We start from the raw sequence: 23,403 nt of genomic DNA, 5'->3' as shown, positions 1-23,403 counted from the left end.
TCCTCTGTCGTCAGGGTGACCCAGCAGGCGGACGGGACGCTCGTGATCGGCCCGCTGACCTCCGCCGACACCGGCGCCTACACGTGCACTGCATCTTCTCGCCAGCAGGTGGAGCAACGGATGTTTCAACTCAGAGTTCAAGGTATTTATTAATCATTACATTGTCACTGAATAAAAACTGAAATATTTCTCTACTAAGTCAGAATATTTGTAAGTAAGTAAGTTAGTAAGTTATTGTTATCTGTACAGCGCTTTTCCAGACCAGGGTCACAAAGCGCTTAAACAATCAAAACAATATTCAATAAAGTATATACTTTAAAGGTCAAGATAAAACTCATAACACAACAGGAGTTCCAGAAAATCAAGGAAAAGCCAGAACAAATAAAAACGTCTTAAGATGTTTCTTGATTTTATTTGTATTACTTCAGTTTGAATCTTGTTTTTAAGGTTCAAAGCTAAATAATATTTTGGGTTAAATAGTGAGGATTTGAATAATATCTTTTTTTAACAACTTCAATGCGTGTAAAGTGTAAAAACGGATCAATTATCGGAACTATTTGAAGAATCTGACGACGACACAAGTCTCTTGAGTGGTTTATTCTTTTTCGATCGGTCGATTCTGTCAAAAATATGATGTATTTATATCTAACGACCCAAAATTAGTTTAATAAATGATTCAATTAATCAGTTGGTTCACAAAATCACAATTTTATTACGATATTAATTCATATTTCTTTGAATAAATTCCATCAAAATAAATTTAAATTAAGAAAAAAACAAACAAAACGATTCTACGTTTCTGCTATGTGGGGTAGTTACCATAAGAGGGCGCTATTGTAATTCTCAAGTGTGATAAATGTCTTTTTAGTCTAATTTCAATATCCCGTTCTAAAACAAAGTACATTATGATAATTATATTCATTTTTAAATTTCAAAAGGGTATTTCAAATATTAACAGTTTCATTTGCGGTTTGAAAAACTATATTCAGAATAAACTTGGAGGTAGATGTGTTACAACTAACTTTAATTACTTAAAATATTCAAAAAGAAAATGTGGATAAAAGTAAGGAAAACATTGATGTTGTTTTTTTTTTAAATTGAAGTGAACAAAGTTGTTAAATAATTAGTTTATTGATGCAAACCTTGGCTTTATTAAGTGATAATGACGTGGTTAAATAAAGCGCTATATAAATAAATATTACTTACTTACTTATATAACTGGGTTTTCTTTGTTTTGTTTTTTTAAATGATCATTTTTGTTCACATGGTCCTTTGTTCAGGTTATTCTACATATAGATAGAGAGAGAGAGAGAGAGAGAGGATGGATGGATGGATGGATGGATGGATGGACAGACGGACGGAGAGAGAGAGAGTATAAATTATCTCTCTCTCTGGATGGATGGATGGATAGATGGAGAGAGGGTAGATAGAGCGAGAGAGAGGATGGTTGGATGGAGAGAGTGTGGATGATGGAGAGGGAGAGAGAGGGAGAGAGGATGGATGGATGGATGGATAGAGGGTGGATGAATGGAGAGAGGAGAGAAAGGGAGAGAGGATGGATGGATGGATGGATGGAGAGAGGAGAGAAAGGGAGAGAGGATGGATGGATGGATGGAGAGAGGAGAGAAAGGGAGAGAGGATGGATGGATGGATGGAGAGAGGGTGAATGCATGGAGAGAGAGAGAGAGGGAATAAATTATCTCTCTCTCTGGATGGATGGATGGATAAACAGATCCAAACTCAGTATGAAACAATCTAATAGCACGAGGAATGAATGAGTCCCTGAGTCTATTAGTGTTGCATCATGGGAGGAGCATTGGTGCTGCATCTGCTTCTCTGTTCACTGATGATGAGGATGATGGACAGTAGTTTATAAATGATATCTAGTGTTTAAAGAGAAACTCTCATTATTTAAGAGCGTGATTTGATGTTGGTTCTAAGTTGTGCGTGAAATCCTCTCCAGCCGACCTCAGGATCACCACGGCTCCCAACAACGTCCAGGTGTCCGAGGGCAGCACGGCTCTGCTGCCCTGCGTGGTGTCAGGAGACGACGTGAACATCGGCTGGTCCAGGTGAGGCGTCTCCTCGCCCTTAAGATTCGTGTTAAAAGAGTAAATCCTGCGCAGGAACGGCATCCCTGTGCGTCCAGACGGTCGCAACATCCTGGCGTCGCCGGACGGAAGTCTGGTGCTGAAGAACGTGAGGACGTCTGACGAGGGAACCTACACCTGCAACGCCTACACCGGCATCTACTCTGTGAGCGCCACGGCCGAAGTGAGGGTCACCAAACACCTGCAGCCAGGTGAGAAGGCTCTCCAGGTCGTGTGGAGATATAGTCGCACGCTTGTAGTGTTGCGGCTGCAGTAGAATGTGCGTGTCACTGTATCCCCTCGTCCTCAGTTGTAACTGCTTTCATTTGTTTTCAAACCAAAATATGTCCAAACATCTGCTTTAAAAACTGCTGGACTTACTGTATCCTCTTGTCCTCAGTTGTGACTGCTTTCATTTTTATTCAAACCAAAATATGTCCAAACAGCAGCTTTAAAAGCTGCTGGAGTCACTGTATCCTCTCGTCCTCAGTTGTAACTGCTTTCATTTGTTTTTTAAACCAAAATATGTCCAACTATCAGCTTTAAAAGCGGCTGGAGTCACTGTATCCTCTCGTCCTCAGTAGTAACTGCTTTCATTTGTTTTTTAAACCAAAATATGTCCAACTATCAGCTTTAAAAGCTGCTGGAGTCACTGTATCCTCTCGTCCTCAGTAGTAACTGCTTTCATTTGTTTTTTAAACCAAAATATGTCCAACTATCAGCTTTAAAAGCTGCTGGAGTCACTGTATCCTCTCGTCCTTAGTTGTAACTGCTTTCATTTGTTTTCAAACCAAAATATGTCCAAACATCAGCTTAAAAAGCTGCTGGAAGTCACTGTATCCTCTTGTCCTCAGTTGTGACTGCTTTAATTTATTTTCAAACCAAAATATGTCCAAACATCAGCTTTAAAAGCTGCTGGACTCACTGTATCCTCTTGTCCTCAGTTGTGACTGCTTTAATTTATTTTCAAACCAAAATATGTCCAAACATCAGCTTTAAAAGCTGCTGGACTCACTGTATCCTCTTGTCCTCAGTTGTGACTGCTTTAATTTATTTTCAAACCAAAATATGTCCAAAAATCAGCTTTAAAAAGCTGCTGGGGGTCACTGTATCCTCTCGTCCTCAGTCTCACATGATTTCATTGTTAGCTGCAGGGGGGGGCTGATGACTGCTGCCATCTAGTGGCGGAAAGTTGATTTGAAACACAAAAATGATCAAACTCCATGAATATTTGCAAATTGTATTAAAGTATAAATCATAAAAGAACTATGGTAACAGATAACATATCATTTGAACGTCAAAAATGAAAATAAACTTATATATATATATATAAAGAGAGAGACTTGACACTCTGTCCATCAAACGTCTCCTCTGTTGGTCCACAGGCTCAGACTTACCTCCGGACTGCCAGGATCAGCCTGATCTCGCCAACTGCGAGCTCATCGTCTTCGCCCGACTCTGCTCCAACTCCTACTACTCCAGCTTCTGCTGCGCCAGCTGCACCCGACACTCTCAGACCAGCGCTCGCTACGTCCAGTACGGCTGACATGTCGTCATTTGACGCTCGAACCTGCAGCACAAAGACATTGTCGTTCCTCCCGAAGTACACAATTGTGCGACTCTATTGTCTCTTTTTTTTTACCGCGGAAAGTTAAGGTAACAGTTGTAATAATGTTGCTGCTAAAGTGAGCAGATGTTTCTGATGCTGTTAAGTTATTTCTCACAACGATCCTGATCTCTGTTTTTAGAGACTCAACTACTGTCTGTTTTTTTTAATAACAAAGACTTATTTCTAAGTCAGTGGCTCATATTGATCATTTGTTTGTACTTGTTTTGCAATAAAAGTGATATTTTAAGCGTCCAAACAGTCACTGTATCCTCTCGTCCTCAGTTGTAACTGCTTTTATTTTTTTTCAAACTAAAATATGTCCAAAACATCAGCTTTAAAAGCTGCTGGACTCACTGTATCCTCTCGTCCTCAGTTGTTACTGCTTTCATTTGTTTTCAAAACAAAATATGTCCAAACATCAGCTTTAAAAGCTGCTGGACTCACTGTATCCTCTCGTCCTCAGTTGTAACTGCTTTCATTTGTTTTCAAACCAAAATATGTCCAAACATCAGCTTTAAAAGCTGCTGGACTCACTGTATCCTCTCGTCCTCAGTTGTTACTGCTTTCATTTGTTTTCAAACCAAAATATGTCCAAACATCAGCTTTAAAAGCTGCTGGACTCACTGTATCCTCTCGTCCTCAGTTGTAACTGCTTTCATTTGTTTTCAAACCAAAATATGTCCAAACATCAGCTTTAAAAGCTGCTGGACTCACTGTATCCTCTCGTCCTCAGTTGTAACTGCTTTCATTTGTTTTCAAACCAAAATATGTCCAAACATCAGCTTTAAAAGCTGCTGGACTCACTGTATCCTCTCGTCCTCAGTTGTAACTGCTTTCATTTGTTTTCAAACCAAAATATGTCCAAACATCAGCTTAAAAAGCTGCTGGACTCACTGTATCCTCTCGTCCTCAGTTGTAACTGCTTTCATTTGTTTTCAAACCAAAATATGTCCAAACATCAGCTTAAAAAGCTGCTGGACTCACTGTATCCTCTCGTCCTCAGTTGTTACTGCTTTCATTTGTTTTCAAACCAAAATATGTCCAAACATCAGCTTTAAAAGCTGCTGGACTCACTGTATCCTCTCGTCCTCAGTTGTAACTGCTTTCATTTGTTTTCAAACCAAAATATGTCCAAACATCAGCTTAAAAAGCTGCTGGACTCACTGTATCCTCTCGTCCTCAGTTGTTACTGCTTTCATTTGTTTTCAAACCAAAATATGTCCAAAACATCAGCTTTAAAAGCTGCTGGACTCACTGTATCCTCTTGTCCTCAGTTGTAACTGCTTTCATTTGTTTTCAAACCAATATGTCCAAACATCAGCTTTAAAAACTGCTGGACTCACTGTATCCTCTCGTCCTCAGTTGTTACTGCTTTCATTTGTTTTCAAACCAAAATATGTCCAAACATCAGCTTAAAAAGCTGCTGGACTCACTGTATCCTCTCGTCCTCAGTTGTTACTGCTTTCATTTGTTTTCAAACCAAAATATGTCCAAACATCAGCTTTAAAAGCTGCTGGACTCACTGTATCCTCTCGTCCTCAGTTGTAACTGCTTTCATTTGTTTTCAAACCAAAATATGTCCAAACATCAGCTTTAAAAGCTGCTGGACTCACTGTATCCTCTCGTCCTCAGTTGTTACTGCTTTCATTTGTTTTCAAACCAAAATATGTCCAAAACATCAGCTTTAAAAGCTGCTGGACTCACTGTATCCTCTTGTCCTCAGTTGTAACTGCTTTCATTTGTTTTCAAACCAATATGTCCAAACATCAGCTTTAAAAACTGCTGGACTCACTGTATCCTCTCGTCCTCAGTTGTTACTGCTTTCATTTGTTTTCAAACCAAAATATGTCCAAACATCAGCTTAAAAAGCTGCTGGACTCACTGTATCCTCTCATCCTCAGTTGTTACTGCTTTCATTTGTTTTCAAACCAAAATATGTCCAAACATCAGCTTTAAAAGCTGCTGGACTCACTGTATCCTCTCGTCCTCAGTTGTAACTGCTTTCATTTGTTTTGAAACCAAAATATGTCCAAACATCAGCTTAATGTTAATGAATTATTATTATTATTTTCTTCATTTTTTTTACAAATACTTTCTTTTTCTTTTTAATCAAATAAAATGACGTAACATTACCTGGCGTTGTTTTCGGAATTTAGTTAAAATTATCATAGTTCATAATCAAACAGATGAACTAAGTTCACAGTTCCAAAAATATACTTGTTCAGTTCATTGATCATAATCCAACACCTGAACTAAATTCAAAGTTCAAAAAAAGAACTAGTTCAGTTCATATTTCATAATCCAAATCCTGAACTAAATTCACAGTCCCAATAATGAACTATTTCAGTTCATAGTTCATAATCAAACACATAAACTAAATTCACAGTTCCAAAAATATACTTGTTCAGTTCATTGATCATAATCCGACACCTGAACTAAATTCACAGTTCCAAAAATGAACTTGTTCAGTTCATTGATCATAATCCAGCACCTGAACAAAATTCAAAGTTCCAAAAGTGAACTATTTCAGTTCATAGTTCATAATCAAACACATAAACTAAATTCACAGTTCCAAAAATGAACTAGTTCAGTTCATTGATCATAATCCGACACCTGAACTAAATTCAAAGTTCCAAAAATTAACTTGTTCAGTTCATTGATCATAATCCAGCACTTGAACTAAATTCAAAGTTCCAAAAATGAACTAGTTCAGTTCATTGATCATAATCCAACACCTGAACTAAATTCACAGTTCCAAAAGTGAACTATTTCAGTTCATAGTTCATAATCAAACACATAAACTAAATTCACAGTTCCAAAATATACTTGTTCAGTTCATTGATCATAATCCGACACCTGAACTAAATTCAAAGTTCAAAAAATGAACTAGTTCAGTTCATTGATCATAATCCAACACCTGAACTAAATTCACAGTTCCAAAAATGAACTAGTTCAATTCATTGATCATAATCCAACACCTGAACTAAATTCAAAGTTCCAAAAATGAACTAGTTCAGTTCATTGATCATAATCCAACACCTGAACTAAATTCACAGTTCCAAAAATGAACTAGTTCAATTCATTGATCATAATCCAGCACATAAACTAAATTCACAGTTCCAAAAATGAACTAGTTCAATCAAACACTCGAGATGTCAGGGTTATTATTATTTCATTTGAATGACGTCATGATTGACAGGTGTGTCTGGAGATGTTTTCTCAGTCGTTTCTACACAGACGTCAGAGGAACTGCTTGAAGACCAGCAGCTGCACTCGTGGCGAACAAAGCTCTCGTTCCTCGGAGCTCGAGTCTCGCTCTGTGACCACATCCTCCTCACTGCTCGCACACAAACGTCGACAACAACCTACTTTCACCACACAAATACACATAGTTTCCACACAATTGTGTTGCACTTTCATGTTTTACACACAGAATAACTTCTTTTGCAAATGCAAGAGTCGCACCTTCACACGTCATGTGATCAACGGTAAATGATATAGAAGTATTTGTGGATATATTTTAAAGTAACAGAACTTTATATTTCAATTTGTTTAAATCATAATCGTGACGAAGGTAATAGTGAGGGGCTTAAGTACTCATCTATCATGTATATTCTTTTATATCCATTTATATACAGTATGTCACATTTTTAAATAGTTTTTTACTTGTTGTTCAGAATCATAACATGTTTATTACAGGGTTGTTGGAAAGTATTGATTCTTTTTCACGATACTGTACCGATATTCGACAGCACTGTATCAAATTAAATTAACTTTATTTAGTTTCACTATAGTTTTCATCGTTTATAGTTTAATAATGTGAATTAAAATAATATACCAGCAGCTTTTAAAGCTGATGTTTGGACATATTTTGTTTTGAAAACAAATGAAAGCAGTTACAACTGAGGACGAGAGGATACAGTGAGTCCAGCAGCTTTTAAAGCTGATGTTTGGACATATTTTGGTTTGAAAACAAATGACAGCAGTTACAACTGAGGACGAGAGGATACAGTGACTCCAGCAGCTTTTAAAGCTGATGTTTGGACATATTTGGTTTGAAAACAAATGAAAGCAGTTACAACTGAGGACCAGAGGATACAGTGACTCCAGCAGCTTTCAAAGCTGATGTTTGGACATATTTTGGTTTGAAAACAATTGAAATCAGTTACAACTTCGTCAAGAGTCATGTGGTCTGTAAATACTACAACACCAGAGTCAAGTACTGGACAATACTACAAATATATATTTTTTCTTAAAGTATCACAATGTATCTCAATATATTGCAATATAATGTTGATCCTGTATGGTGATATCATTTAAATGGCCAGATTCTTGCTTCAACACAGGATTTTTTTGTGTGGTGTTGACATAATAGAATAAATGAAATAAATGGTAATAAATAAAATAAAGTGAATACAATGAAATTCCATGTTGTTGCATAATTTATTAATGAATAATTGGGAGCTTGAGGTTTTACATTTCAAATCATGTACAATTGATTTGTCAAGTCTGTGTTGAAAACACTGTATTCATCTACAAATAACAGCCAAGGATATTTCAGAGTTTATTCAAATTAAATCAGTTAAACACACGCAAACGTCTGGTTAAGTGTTAAAATATATACACATAAATATGAACACACATGGAAAAAACAAGAGTACGTATTTGGATCTTTAATGTAAGCATTGTTTTAAAACTTCTGAACATTTGAAAACATTAAAAAAAACAACACAAAACACTTCTAAAATATTGTAAGACTTAAGGGTCTGGATTAAGTTTATCAATTTAAGTAGATTAGCTTCACAGAACCTAAAGCGACCGTTTCATTTACTCGATAAAATTGCTGTTTGACTAATATTTGCAAGTATTTTTTTGTGTAATTATCGAAGTCGAGACGTTTGGATCAGATCTTGGGGAGAAACTCCAGTGAAGTTTGCGACTGATTCCGTTGAAGACGTGATTCCGAGGCGATCATTTGACGTCGTCGTTGGAGCGCTGGAGGAACGAAACGAGAGAGTGTCAGCGCTCTTAAGTCAGAAAAAACGATGTGCGGAGTTGACCTCTGACCTGACACCTCCACAGCAGAACCGCCACAAAGAGTCCGTACACGAAGCTCTTGCAGATCAACACCACGTAGGACAGTTTCCCCGCCTGGGTGGCCTTCAAGTATTGCTCTGCGAACAAGTTAAAAAAACGCTGGCGTCAGTTCAGTCAGAAGATGGAGGATATCGTCATATTCACCTCTGCTTATGCTTGACCTTTGACCTGTCGGGGGGGGGGGACACGCTCATTAGTGATGTTTGATTTTTTACCTTTTCCTGCGATCGTCAACTCCTTCTTTCCCAACCATACCTGTGTGTTTGTGACCTAAGATGAACTTTGGGAAATAGTCGGTTTTTATCCCGTTAAAGAAGCCGACTCTGCAGGTAAAGTTCCGCCCCTCGGACCAGTCTCGGGGCGAGACCCTCAGCCTGCTGGTGATGGTGTAGAACGACCCCGCTCGTAGAGCCTCGGGGTCAGTGGACACCCCTTTTTCGACCGGCACTCTATCCATGAACCAGGTCACGCTGACGTGATCGGGGTAGAAGTCCGACGCCACGCATGCCAACGTCAGATGCTTCTCCTTCTTCGACTGCAGCCGACACTCGCTCATGGAGGGCGGCAGCACTTCGACTGACGGTCCTTTGATGGTTCTCTTAGGTTCTGTGAAAATGAAGGAGAAAAAACCCTTTAACAGTTGATCATTTAAACGTGTTATTTATCATCCTTACACGTTTGATCGTCGTCCACGTCGTGTTTTAGATTCAAACCATCTCTCTGTCTTTTACAGACTTACTTCAACCTCTTAAATCATCATATTTATCCATCGTTATCGTCTCTATATTATCTTTTTACTTGATCTGTTTTGTCCAAGTTTATCAACTACTGTCTACTACGTTTATCTTCAACCCCTTGTTTGAAAACCTCTGAGTCCACGTGAAACGTTTGTTCATTTTCTTCTCAAAAAACAAGCTTCTTCAAAGACACTGTTAATAACTCGACAGTTTTGTTACTCAAGGTTCTGTTCTGGGTCCTTTATTGTTTTTGCTGCACTTGATTCCCCTCGGTAAAATTATCAGAGATTTCCTGATGTTTCTTATCACATTTTTTCTGATGACATCCAGCTCTACTGCTCTTTTCTTCAAAGACACTGTTAATAACACGCTATACAAATAAAAAATACTTACTTACTTACTTATCTGACTCTTTTTTTTATCTGCTTTACTTCTGACATCTCAATAAGTAAGTAGGCAATTTATATTTTTAGAGCTTTTTTCTAGACCAGGGTCACAAAGCGCTTAAACAATCGAAACAATACCCGATAAAAAATATACTTAAAAGGTCAATAGCTCGATAAATGGACAGAACATTTAAGCAGTTAAAGAAAAATGCGTATTAAACTGAACAAAAAAGGACAAAAACTTATTTGCATTTGTTTTAGATTCGTTTGACTCACCGAACACTGTCAGCCTGGTTCCTTTTCCAAAGTAAGCCTCAGCGTAACCGTCACAGTGATCAAAACTGAGCACTAAACTCCTCTTTTCTGATCGTTTAATTTCTTCCGACAACTAATCGTAACATTTCCTCACGATAAATAATAATAATAATAATAAATACATGAAAATCCACCTGATTTTCGCTGGAACAACTTTCTTAAAGAATTTTTACCATTATTAAAGTCGCTGTCGGATTTTCCACGTGAATAACTGACTGTGAAACATGATAAAAGTTTCATAATTACCGAGAACGGTGAGCCTGGTTCCACCTCCGAAATAAACCTCGGAGTAGGTGTCACAGTGCGGGAACACTGAACATCAAACTCTCCGACACCAGTCGTGACTTATTAAGTAACATTTTCTTGTTATATTTTCTTCCGCAGATGTTTCTAAAATGGTGTCGAGTCTTTAACCACCGAAGTGTTTGTTACAGGAACATTTAAATCGAGGAATATTTACCCAGAACTGTGAGTTTGGTTCCTTTCCCGAAGTAAGCTTCAGATCCGGTGTCACAGCGTTAAAACCCCGTACATCAAACCTTTGCTGGACTGATGTCTGCACGCTTTTTTTATCTACATTTGAAACCTCTAATAACAGGTAAAACACAAAAAATCCACGACATATTTACCCAGAACTGTGAGTTTGGTTCCTGCTCCAAAGTAAGCTTGAGTAGTGGAGACACAGTGACGATCATTGAACATCAAACTCTTTCGGGTTTTTGAACCACGACTGACTCCTGCACATGTTTTCTTTTTCGTCTTCCTTCGCTGTCATTAGTCAAGTTGCTCATCTCTTAAAAAACTTAAACATAAACATGACATATTTACCCAAAACTGTCAGTTTGGTTCCGCTTCCAAAGAAGACGTTGAGGGAGTCACAGTGTTCAGCACTTGACATTAAACTACTGTATTTATTTGTGTTTAGTTAAACAGCATTCTTTTAGGTATTGACATTTAAAAAAAAAAAGGGAAATATTTACCCAAAACTGTCAGTCTGGTTCCGCTTCCAAAGTATGCCTCATACCCGTCACAGTGTTCAAGGCTTGACTTTAAACTCTTAGTTTCTGTCGAACCGTGACTTTAGTTCCATGTCCGAAGAAAAACGGCGCATCAACAAAAAAATCCTCGACCATGTTGGGTCGGATGAAAGCAAGAAAACGTCGTGTTCGTGTATCGGCGAGAAGGAACATCCATGTTCGCCGTCAGAATACTTTTCAAAGGGGATATGCAGACGTGTGCTTACAAGTCTGAAGTGGGAGGAGGTTTTTGTACGGCGTCTCTGGGAGTTTGTACCACCGTGGCCCCCTGTCCCCACAGTGATTACTCGTCAGACAAAAACCTCTGGTGGGTTTTTTTTCTTCGTCTCTCTCCCACCACGACTGGTTCCACCTCTCTCGCCGTTCTCGCCTTCTTGTGTTTGCTGCTGTTTCTGAAATTGTTCAATAAAGAAAGTGGGAAAATTCCGAGGCGGCGATAACGAGAGAGTTTGTTTATATTGGCTGACGTCACATGACCTCTTGTCACACCTTCTTATCCAACATCTGCGATCTAGATAAAAGCAAAGGTACCTCCTCCTCCTTCAGATCGACACCGTGGTGATTATGGGTGTATAATTTAAACAATAAATCAATAAGGTTCTACTTAACCTAACCTATCGTCAAGAATCTGTTAAGTATCACGATACCTTTTGAATTTTTTTCATCATATAGAACAAGTAAGTAAGTAAGTAAGTAATATATATTTATATAGCGCTTTTCGAGACCAGGGTCACAAAGCGCTTTAACAATCAAAACAATACTCAAAACAGTACATACTTCAAAGATCAAGACAACACCGAGAACAACACAGGAGTTCGAGAAATTCAAGGAAAAGCCTGCACAAATAGAAACGTCTTAAGATGTTTCTTAAAGGAGTCAGTAGATCATCAAGCGCAAAGAGAGAGAAGATCGTTCCAAAGCTTAGGAGCAACAGCCTGAAAAGATTTCTCTCCTCTGGTCCTGAGCCGTGTGCGTGGAACCATAAGTAGATTCTGATCCACAGACCTCAGAGCCCGAGCTGGGGTGTAAGGCTGGATCAGATCAGTGATGTAAGGAGGAGCCTGACCATGAATAGCTCTGAAAGTAAGAACCAGAATTTTAAAGTTGATCCTGAAAGAAACTGGAAGCCAGTGAAGAGTTTCAAGGACCGGAGAAATGTGAGTTCTTCTACTAGAGCGGGTCAGAATTCTCGCTGCAGAGTTCTGAATCAACTGCAGGCGAGACAGCTCTTTCTTGTTAAGACATGAAAACAAACTGTTACAATAGTCCAGACGAGAAGAAACAAACGCATGGATTACAAGCTCCAGATCATGTTGTGACAGCATTTTCCTAAGTTGAGAGATTTTTCTCAGTTGAAGGAAACACTTTCTGGTCAGTTTTCTACAGTGTTGAACAAGAGACATGTCTTTATCAAATACAACACCCAGATTTCTCAGGCTCAGTTTGACAGACTGACCTAAGTCACCCAAGTACTGACTCAACCCTGGAATCGTATCATCAGGAGCAATCACCAGAGTTTCAGTTTTGTCCACATTAAGCTGTAAAGTGTTTTCACTCAGCCATTGTTTGATTTCTAGCAAACAATCATCAGTTTTATTCTGAATTTTGCTAAAATATAAAATATGTATATATGTGTATATATATATATATTTTAGGTGTGGTTATGGGCTAGAATCTGGCGATACAATACGTATCACGATAGAGGGACAAAGATACAATATATTGTGATAGTGTAGTAACAAGTATATATGTGTAGTATTGTCAGTACTTGACTCTGGTGTTGAAGTATTTACAGACCACATGACTCTTGACGAAGTCGTAACTGCTTTAATTTGTTTTCAAACCAAAATATGTCCAAACATCAGCTTTAAAAGATACTGGACTCACTGTATCCTCTCGTCCTTAGTTGTAACTGCTTTCATTTGTTTTCAAACCAAACTATGTCTAAACATCAGCTTTAAAAGCTGCTGGAGTCACTGTATCCTCTCGTCCTCAGTTGTAACTGCTTTCATTTGTTTTCAAACCAAACTATGTCTAAACATCAGCTTTAAAAGCTGCTGGAGTCACTGTATCCTCTCGTCCTCAGTTGTAACTGCTTTCATTTGTTTTCAAACCAAACTATGTCTAAACATCAGCTTTAAAAGCTGCTGGAGTCACTGTATCCTCTCGTCCTCAGTTGTAACTGCTTTCATTTGTTTCCAAACCAAAATATGTCCAAACATCAGATTTAAATGCTCCTAGAGTCCACTGTATCCTCTCGTCCTCAGTCATCGCCAGGATTTCTCAGGATTACATTGTTCATTTAGCTGCTCTAGTAATGACTGCTGCAAACTTTTATTTTATACACACTTTATTGAACTATAAACTAGACTAAACTAAAAATGGATACAGTGCTGTTGAATATGTTGAATAACGACGTTGTATGAACAGTGTGAAGTTGTGTAGCAGTATTCAAGTGGGTCTGTGCAACTGAATATTTGTCACACTCTCTGGGTCGTTTGTGTGACTGTGTCGAGCTGCACAGTAGTACGTGGCGCTGTCGTTGAGGATCACTGGACTGATCCGAAGGGTCCAAGTGTTCGAGCGTCGCTTGATAACGGATTCCAGACGCTCCGGCAAGTCGTCCATCTCGTCCACGTAGAGGTGGAGTTGGGCTCCGGGGTCGCGTTGTATGAACCAGAACATCAGGTAGTTGTTCATGCTGAAGCCCGAACCCACGCTGCACGTCATCTGCACCGAGTCTCCGGGTCGACCCGACCGATACTCCGCCTGGAGAATCGTGACGCTGGAGCCTGCAGAACACAAGTCAAGTCTTCAGTTGGTAGATGATCAGATGTTCACACACCAGAGTGGAGGAGGACCAGCAGACCCAGGATCTGAACCATCATGATTAACACAATAACTGCCTCACATCAGCCTACCTCTGAAACCATCAGGTCACATGACCTGGGACAGGAAGTGAGTCTTTCCTGTTCATTAGGAGAAGAGACTGAAAAGTTGTTGTAAATATATATATTTTTAAAGATAAATATGAGATTATAGCAAATTATAAAACAAGAAAATCTTTTTTTTAGTTACGGCTGTTTAAGTATCGTATCCAGTTATTCTGTTATATTTTAAACCAAAAAAAAAAGAGTATGTAACTATTTAAATATTTCATAATACAAGTATAATCATGTTTATATTCTGATATTCTTTTCAATTTTCATCTAAAGTGCTGTTATGTAATGCTAAAAATATTATATAGGATATATTGTGATACTGTAGGAACAGGGATATATGTGTAGTATTGTCGAGATTGACAAAGTCGTAACTGCTTTTATTTATTTTTTAAACCAAAATATGTCCAAACATCAGCTTTAAAAGCTGCTGGAGTCATGATTTGAAGGTAAAATCATTGCATATGAATATTGATCACTTAATTCCCAAATGGATGGAACTGAAGGGTCAAACCAGGTGTCAAGACCACCATCGTGAGTCACTCCAGAAATATAAATGTATGATTCAGAAGCGCTGAGTTCCTGAACTGAGCAGGAGGTTTAAAAGATGGAGTGATATGAACAGATGTCAGAGGAGTGACTTCATGTGTGGCTGTGAAATAAATCAACACACTGTGTGTAACTGCACACCAGTAGAAAGCCTTGTGTTCTGGTTTAACTCGAAACTTTAATGAACTCTGCATTTTTCCGGTGTCTCCTGAGATGGTGAACTGGTTCTTGTAGCTCTCTTCCATTGTTGCGTCTGTAATGTCTAAGTATCCAATCAGCTTTATTTCTGTCTCTCCATAAAGCTGTTGATACCAGAGTATTATCCAGAAGGAACCAATGTTATGTTGGCACTTTATCAGCATCTCTTCACCAGACGCTGTGATCATCTCTGCGGGCAATTGTTGGACGTCAAGACTCAGACTCAGACCTGTGAGGGACGACAGACGAGGAGAGATGGATTCATTGATGCACTAGAACATAGAAATATTGTTGATGGTACCTGTCAAGTAACTGAAGACCATCAGTCGGATCATGTTGATCTGTGAGTCACTGACGTCTCAATCTATGTTGCTCTTGTTCGACACTTGCTGAGAGGAAGTGATGAAGGAGGAGCTTTGAGTTCTTCTTTATTTATTCCACCTTCTCTCAGTGGTTTAGTGTCTCATTTCATTGTTCCCTCTTTGTTCCTTCATTTTATAAACTTTATCAAACTGTATAAACCATGATAGAACTACTGTGGCACATAAATATATTTTCTAAGCCAAAAATGAAAATAATAAAATGACTGCACTGTCGGGTATCAATACACATATATGGCCATAACTATCTTTCTAGCACGACTACTATATAGAGATGGGAAATCAGGGATCATAAATCTCCTTTGTGTAACCGTGTACACGACGGTTAGAAGCTTTGATTTCACATGTACTAGTAATTATTTTTCTAATATTCGTAAAGTGCTTTTCTAGACCAGGGTCACAAAGCACTCAAACATTGACACCACTGATATTTAAGGTGCCGTCGATATTTTCTTATACCCTGTTGAGTTATATTGTTATTTTCCTGGACAAGCTCAGGTGAAGAACACAAGGTTGTATCAGGCTCTGATAAAACCACAGACGCAGGTGTGAAGGAAACTCTCCATCAAAACTACATTTCTCTGAGTTTTTGTGAAGTCAAGAGCTGATTTCTGTCGCAGTGCTTCCTTCGCTGCACAGAAGTAAACGGCGTTGTGCTTCAGTCCGGCCTCAAGTATGATCAGAGACCCTTTCTTCGCTGTGTTTCCGCCCAGATTCCCTGAGAGTTTAAAATCCCCCTCAAAAGGCTCCTCCGTGGTGGCTTTGCTATAGCTTAGGTCTCCAATGAGGTCCATGCTGTTGTTTTCAGCCGAGTGCTTGTACCAGAGCATCTGTCTGTAGTCGGTCCTGCCGTGTTCACAGACCATCTCCACTCGGACTCTGGACTTTGTGATGATTTCTCCCGGAGTCTGTAGGACCTCGAGGCTCAGACAAGCACCTGGCAACAACACTAAATGTCACGTTTCATAGCAATAACTCTGGTCGTGAATGTTGATTTAATCCTTGAACATGGTTGATATTACCTGTTAGAACACTACAGAGGATCAGTGAGATCATTCTTCCACAACTCCGTCCTCACTGGTAGCATCAGCTTAGAAGCAACTGGTTTGAGCAGGAAGTGATGCAGACATTGACTGTTGAATAAGACCACAATAAACAAGGGGAGGGTCTTGTGAGTTAGTGAACGTGTGCGACAGGATTTGTCTTCGTTGTGCATAGCTGGCTCCACAGTAGTAAACTCCACTGTGCTGCACTCGTAGGTCAGAGATGAACATGGAGGCGTTCTTGTGAGATGATCCGCTCAGATCACCATCAAAACGAAAATGCTCTTTAACAGATTCTTCGTATTCTTTCTCTCCGTAATACAAGTGTCCGATGCGTTTGAGGGCCGTCTCTCCAGGCGACTGCTGGTACCACTCCATGAGCCTGAAGTCTCCTCTTTGGTGGCTGCAGACCAGCTGGGCCTCCTTCCCCACGTTCACCAAGAGTTCTGCAGGACTCTGGTCGACTCTAACACCCAGACTGACGCCTAAAGAAAGAGTAGGTTAGCGAAGCAACAAAACAACCTGATTGTTTGACGTGATTACCGAAGATCAAACACAAGCAGACGCCGAGCATCGTGGTGTTTTTGAAACCCTGTGATCGTCTCGCTTCAGTCTTGTCGACACAAACTCCTCCTCGATACGACAAGATGTTCTAGAACTCAGACTCCCTCTGCAGCAGACTTGGCGACCTTACACCTCTTTTTGGGGTCATTTTCGTTCTGCATCTGTGGACTATTTTCCAACGATCACAGCTGTATTTTACACTTGTAATTTATATTTACAACTGTTGTGTGACCTGCTTTAATCTGTTACGTGGATTGTTTGGTCAGAAGTTTTTGGTTTGACAAACAACAAATTGACTTGATCTAAGTCAGGCGTGTCAAACTTAATCACACAGTGGTGTGTATTCATGAGACTCTGGCGATATCATATCATAACATGATACAGGGTCAACGATACGATATACAGTGATGCTGTAGTAACAAGTATATATGTGTAGTATTGTTGAGTACTTTACTCAGGTGTTGTAGTATTTACAGACCACATGACTCTTGATGAAGTCGTAACTGCTTTCATTTATTTTTTAAACCAAAATATCTCCAAACATCAGCTTTAAAAGTGGCTGGAGTCACTGTATCCTCTCGTCCTCAGTCATTAGGTGCGTAGTGACTGCTGGCATCTATATGCCTTTGTTAATTTAACGTTATTTGTAAATAAATAAAACATGTAATAACAATGATAAAAATAAAATTATTTGAAGGTAAAATCATTTGAATATTGATTATTTAATTCCCAAATGGATGGAACTGACGGGTCAAACCAGGTCTCAAGACCACCATCGTGAGTCACTCCAGAAATATAAATGTATGATTCAGAAGCGCTGAGTTCCTGAACTGAGCAGGAGGTTTAAATGATGGAGTGATATGAACAGATGTCAGAGGAGTGACTTTACGTGTGGCTGTGAAATAAATCAACACACTGTGTGTAACTGCACACCAGTAGAAAGCCTTGTGTTCTGGTTTGACTCGAAACTTTAGTGAACTCTGCATTTCATTGGTGTCTCCTGAGATGGTGAACTGGTTCTTGTAGCTCTCTTCCATTATTGCGTCTGTATTGTATAAGTATCCAATCAGCTTTATTTCTGTCTCTCCATAAAGCTGTTGATACCAGAGTATTATCCAGGAGTATCTCACATTATTTTGACATGTTATCAGCGCATCTTTACCAGACGCTGTGATCATCTCTGCGGGCAATTGTTGGACGTCAAGACTCAGACTCAGACCTGTGAGGGACGACAGACGAGGAGAGATGGGTTCATTGATGCACTAGAATATAGAAATATTGTTGATGGTACCTGTCAAGTAACTGAAGACCATCAGTCGGAACATGTTGATCTGTGAGTCACTGACGTCTCAATCTATGTTGCTCTTGTTCGACACTTGCTGAGAGGAAGTGATGAAGGAGGAGCTTTGAGTTCTTCTTTATTTATTCCACCTTCTCTCAGTGGTTTAGTGTCTCATTTCCTTGTTCCTTCTTTGTTCCTTCATTTTATAAACTTTATCAAACTGTATAAACCATGATAGAACTACTGTGGCACTTAAATATAGTTTCTAAGCCTAAGATGAAAATAATAAAATGACAGCACTGTCTGGTATCAATACACATATATGGTCATAACTATCTTTCTAGCGCGACTACTATATAGAGATCGGAAATCAGGGATCATAAATCTCCTTTGTGTAACCGTGTACACGACGGTTAGAAGCTTTGATTTCACATGTAGTAGTAATTATTTTTCTAATATTTGTAGAGTGCTTTTCTAGACCAGGGTCACAAACATCTCAGACCACAAGTCCAGCACGCACAAGACCCCCTGCAGTTTGCCTACCGGCCAGCAGTTGGTGTGGAAGATGCCATCCTTCACCTCCTGCATCGGACCTACTCCCACCTGGATAAAGGAAGTGGTTCAGTGAGGATCCTGTTCCTGGACTTTTCTAGTGCCTTCAACACCATCCAGTCCACTCTGCTGCAGGACAAATTGACACAGATGCATGTGGACCCTGCTCTGGTCTCCTGGAAGGACGGATTATCTTACTGATCGACCACAGTATGTCAGGCTGAAGGACATCACGTCTGACACTGTGGTGTTCAGTTCAGGAGCACCTCAGGGGACAGTACTGGCCCCTTTCCTCTTCACCATCTACACTTCAGACTTCTGCTACAACTCAGAGCTGAGTCTCGTCCAGAAGTATGCTGACGACACTGCCATTGTTGGATGCATCAGGGACAACAGCGAAGACCAGTATAGGAGTCTGATACGTGACTTTGTGGACTGGAGTGAGAGGAACCACTTGCAGCTGAACACCTCAAAGACCAAGGAGCTGGTCTTGGACTTCAGGAGTTCCAGGACAAAGCCACGTCCAGTGTCCATCAGAGGCGACGAGGTGGAGATAGTTGACAACTATAAGTACCTCTGTGTGTGGCTGGACAGTAAACTGGTCCTGCAACACAGACCATGTATATAAGAAGGTTCAGTGTAGACTGTACTTTCTCTCTGCATGTTCTACCAGTCTGTGGTGTCCTCTTCTATGCTGTGGTGTGTTGGGGTTTAAATGTGTCCAAGAGGAGTGTCAACAGGTTGGACAGGTTGATCAGGAGGGCTGGCTCTGTGGTTGGAATGAAGCTGGACTCACTGGTGACAGTTGCTGAGAGGAGATCATTGAACAAACTACTGTCCATCATGGATGATGACAGTCATCCTCTGAAAACTGTCATCAGTGAGCAGAGAAGCAGAATGAGTGCACGAATGATCCTACCATGATACAACACCAATAGACTCAAGGACTCATTCATTCTTTGGGCTATTAAATTATACAATTCTGAGTTTGGGGGCAGGAGTGGAGTGAACGTATCTGGATGTTCTGTTCTATGTTAGTCTTTGTATCCTTTGTCTTTGTTGTTTTTCTTTGATCTATGTTCTTTGTCTTTACTTTGAGAATTATATTGTGTCATCTTGTTCTTTTTTTAAACAATTTCCCAAAGGAGACCTCCTGAGGGATTAATAAAGTTTTACCTTTTACCTTACCTTACCTTAGAAAGCGCTCAAACGTTGACACCCCTGATAGTTAAGGTGCCGTCGATATTTTCTTACACCCTGTCGAGTTATATTGTTATTTTCCTGGACAAGCTCAGGTGAAGAACACAAGGTTGTATCAGGCTCTGATAAAACCACAGACGCAGGTGTGAAGGAAACTCTCCATCAAAACTACATTTCTCTGAGTTTTTGTGAAGTCAAGAGCTGATTTTTGTCGCAGTGCTTCTGTCGCTGCACAGAAGTAAACGGCGTTGTGCTTCAGTCCGGCCTCAAGTATGATCAGAGACCCTTTCTTCGCTGTGTTTCCGCCCAGATTCCCTGAGAGTTTAAAATCTCCTTCAAAAGGCTCCTCCGTGGTGGCTTTGCTAAAGCTTAGGTCTCCAATGAGGTCCATGCTGTTGTTTTCAGCCGAGTGCTTGTACCAGAGCATCTGTCTGTAGTCGGTCCTGCCGTGTTCACAGACCATCTCCACTCGGACTCTGGACTTTGTGATGATTTCTCCCGGAGTCTGTAGGACCTCGAGGCTCAGACAAGCACCTGGCAACAACACTAAATGTCACGTTTCATAGCAATAACTCTGGTGGTGAATGTTGATTTAATCCATGAACATGGTTGATATTACCTGTTAAAACACTACAGAGGATCAGTGAGATCATTCTTCCACAACTCCGTCCTCACTGGTAGCATCAGCTTAGAAGCAACTGGTTTGAGCAGGAAGTGATGCAGACATTGACTGTTGAATAAGACCACAATAAACAAGGGGAGGGTCTTGTGAGTTAGTGAACGTGTGCGACAGGATTTGTCTTCGTTGTGCATCGCTGGCTCCACAGTAGTAAACTCCACTGTGCTGCACTCGTAGGTCAGAGATGAACATGGAGGCGTTCTTGTGAGATGATCCGCTCAGATCACCAACAAAACGAAAATGCTTTTTAAAAGATTCTTCGTATCTATCCTCTCCATAACCCAAGTGTCCGATGCGTTTGAGGGCCGTCTCTCCAGGCGACTGCTGGTACCACTGCAAGAGCCCCAAGTCTCCTCTTTGGTGGCTGCAGACCAGCTGGGCCTCCTTCCCCACGTTCACCAAGAGTTCTGCAGGACTCTGGTCGACTCTAACACCCAGACTGATGCCTAAAGAAAGAGTAGGTTAGCGAAGCAACAAAACAACCTGATTGTTTGACGTGATTACCGAAGATCATACACAAGCAGACGCCGAGCATCGTGGTGTTTTTGAAACCCTGTGATCGTCTCGCTTCAGTCTCGTCGACACAAACTCCTCCTCGATACGACAAGATGTTCTAGAACTCAGACTCCCTCTGCAGCAGACTTGGCGACCTTACACCTCTTTTTGGGGTCATTTTCGTTCTGCATCTGTGGACTATTTTCCAACGATCACAGCTGTATTTTACACTTGTAATTTATATTTACAACTGTTGTGTGACCTGCTTTAATCTGTTACGTGGATTGTTTGGTCAGAAGTTTTTGGTTTGACAAACAACAAATTGACTTGATCTAAGTCAGGCGTGTCAAACTTAATCACACAGTGGTGTGTATTCATGAGACTCTGGTGATATCATATCATAACATGATACAGGGTCAACGATACGATATACAGTGATGCTGTAGTAACAAGAATATGTTTGTAGTTTTGTTGAGTACTTTACTCTGGTGTTGTAGTATTTACAGACCACATGACTCTTGACGAAGTCGTAACTGCTTTTATTTATTTTTTAAACCAAAATATGTCCAAACATCACCTTAAATTACATCACTGATCTGATCCAGCCTTACACCCCAGCTCGGGCTCTGAGGTTTGTGGATCAGAATCTACTTATGGTTCCACGCACACGGTTCAGGACCAGAGGAGAGAAATCTTTTCAGGCTGTTGCTCCTAAGCTTTAGAACGATCTTCTCTCTCTTTGCGCTTGATGATCTACTGACTCCTTTAAGAAACATCTTAAGACGTTTCTATTTGTTCAGGCTTTTCCTTGAATTTCTCGAACTCCTGTGTTGTTCTCAGTATTATCTTGATCTTTAAAGTATGTACTTTTTTGAGTATTGTTTTGATTGTTTAAGCGCTTTGTGACCCTGGTCTCGAAAAGCACTATATAAATAAATATTACTTACTTACTTAAAAAGTGGCTGGAGTCACTGTATCCTCTCGTCCTTAGTCATTAGGTGCGTAGTGACTGCTGGCATCTATATGCCATTGGTAAGTGAAAGTTATTTGTAAATAAATAAAAAAAAACATAGAATAACAATGATGAAAATATAAATGATTTGAAGGTAAAATCAATGCATATGAATATTGATCATTTAATTCTCAAATGGATGGAACTGACGGGTCAAACCAGGTCTCAAGACCACCATCGTGAGTCACTCCAGAAATATAAATGAATGATTCAGAAGCGCTGAGTTCCTGAACTGAGCAGGAGGTTTAAATGATGGAGTGATATGAACAGATGTCAGAGGAGTGACTTTTTGTGTGGCTGTGAAATAAATCAACACACTGTGTGTAACTGCACACCAGTAGAAAGCCTTGTGTTCTGGTTTGACTCGAAACTTTAGTGAACTCTGCTTTTCTCTGGTGTCTCCTGAGATGGTGAACTGGTTCTTGTAGCTCTCTTCCATTGTTGCGTCTGTATTGTATAAGTATCCAATCAGCTTTATTTCTGTCTCTCCATAAAGCTGTTGATACCAGAGTATTGTCCAGGAGTATCTCACATTATTTTGACATGTTATCAGCACATCTTTACCAGACGCTGTGATCATCTCTGCGGGCAATTGTTGGACGTCAAGACTCAGACTCAGACCTGTGAGGGACGACAGACGAGGAGAGATGGATTCATTGATGCACTAGAATATAGAAATATTGTTGATGGTACCTGTCAAGTAACTGAAGACCATCAGTCGGATCATGTTGATCTGTGAGTCACTGACGTCTCAATCTATGTTGCTCTTGTTCGACACTTGCTGAGAGGAAGTGATGAAGGAGGAGCTTTGAGTTCTTCTTTATTTATTCCACCTTCTCTGAGTGGTTTAGTGTCTCATTTCCTTGTTCCTTCTTTGTTCCTTCATTTTATAAACTTTATCAAACTGTATAAACCATGATAGAACTACTGTGGCACATAAATATGTTTTCTAAGCCAAAAATGAAAATAATAAAATGACAGCACTGTCTGGTATCAAAACACATATATGGCCATAACTATCTTTCTAGCACGACTACTACACACTGCAGGAAACTGACCAGAAACTGTTTCCTTCAACTGAGAAAATCTCTAAACCAAGGAAAATGTTGTCACAACATGATCTAGAGCTTGTAATCCATGCGCCTGGACTATTGCAACAGTTAAATTTCATGTCTTAACAAGAAGGATCTGTCTCGCCTGCAGTTGATTCAAAACTCTGCTGTGAGAATTCTGAGCCGC

General features: G+C 39.9%; 1 protein-coding gene and 1 pseudogene across 2 annotated transcripts in view; one reads left to right on the top strand and one right to left on the bottom strand.

Annotated features, from left to right (window-relative positions):
• The window catches only part of paplna (papilin a, proteoglycan-like sulfated glycoprotein), a 31,651-nt gene extending 27,700 nt beyond the window's left edge, over nt 1–3,951 (top strand). For both annotated transcript variants that reach the window (XM_087779560.1, XM_087779559.1), the window contains exons 23-26: nt 15–142; nt 1,964–2,072; nt 2,127–2,302; nt 3,476–3,951. In XM_087779560.1, coding sequence (XP_087635686.1) covers nt 15–142; nt 1,964–2,072; nt 2,127–2,302; nt 3,476–3,636 — 574 coding nt within the window. In that variant the 3' untranslated portion in view covers nt 3,637–3,951. The remainder of the gene's footprint in view (nt 1–14; nt 143–1,963; nt 2,073–2,126; nt 2,303–3,475) is intronic.
• A 4,299-nt stretch (nt 3,952–8,250) lies between these two features.
• LOC148060230 (uncharacterized) lies at nt 8,251–21,192 on the bottom strand (annotated as a pseudogene).
• Nucleotides 21,193–23,403: the final 2,211 nt, after the last annotated feature.

Source organism: Callionymus lyra, chromosome 18 (genome assembly GCF_982586985.1).
Source record: "Callionymus lyra chromosome 18, fCalLyr1.hap1.1, whole genome shotgun sequence".
NCBI classification, from domain to species: Eukaryota; Metazoa; Chordata; class Actinopteri; order Syngnathiformes; family Callionymidae; genus Callionymus; species Callionymus lyra.
Note: the sequence above shows the minus strand (reverse complement) of the source record. Positions and strands in the feature narration are given on the sequence as shown.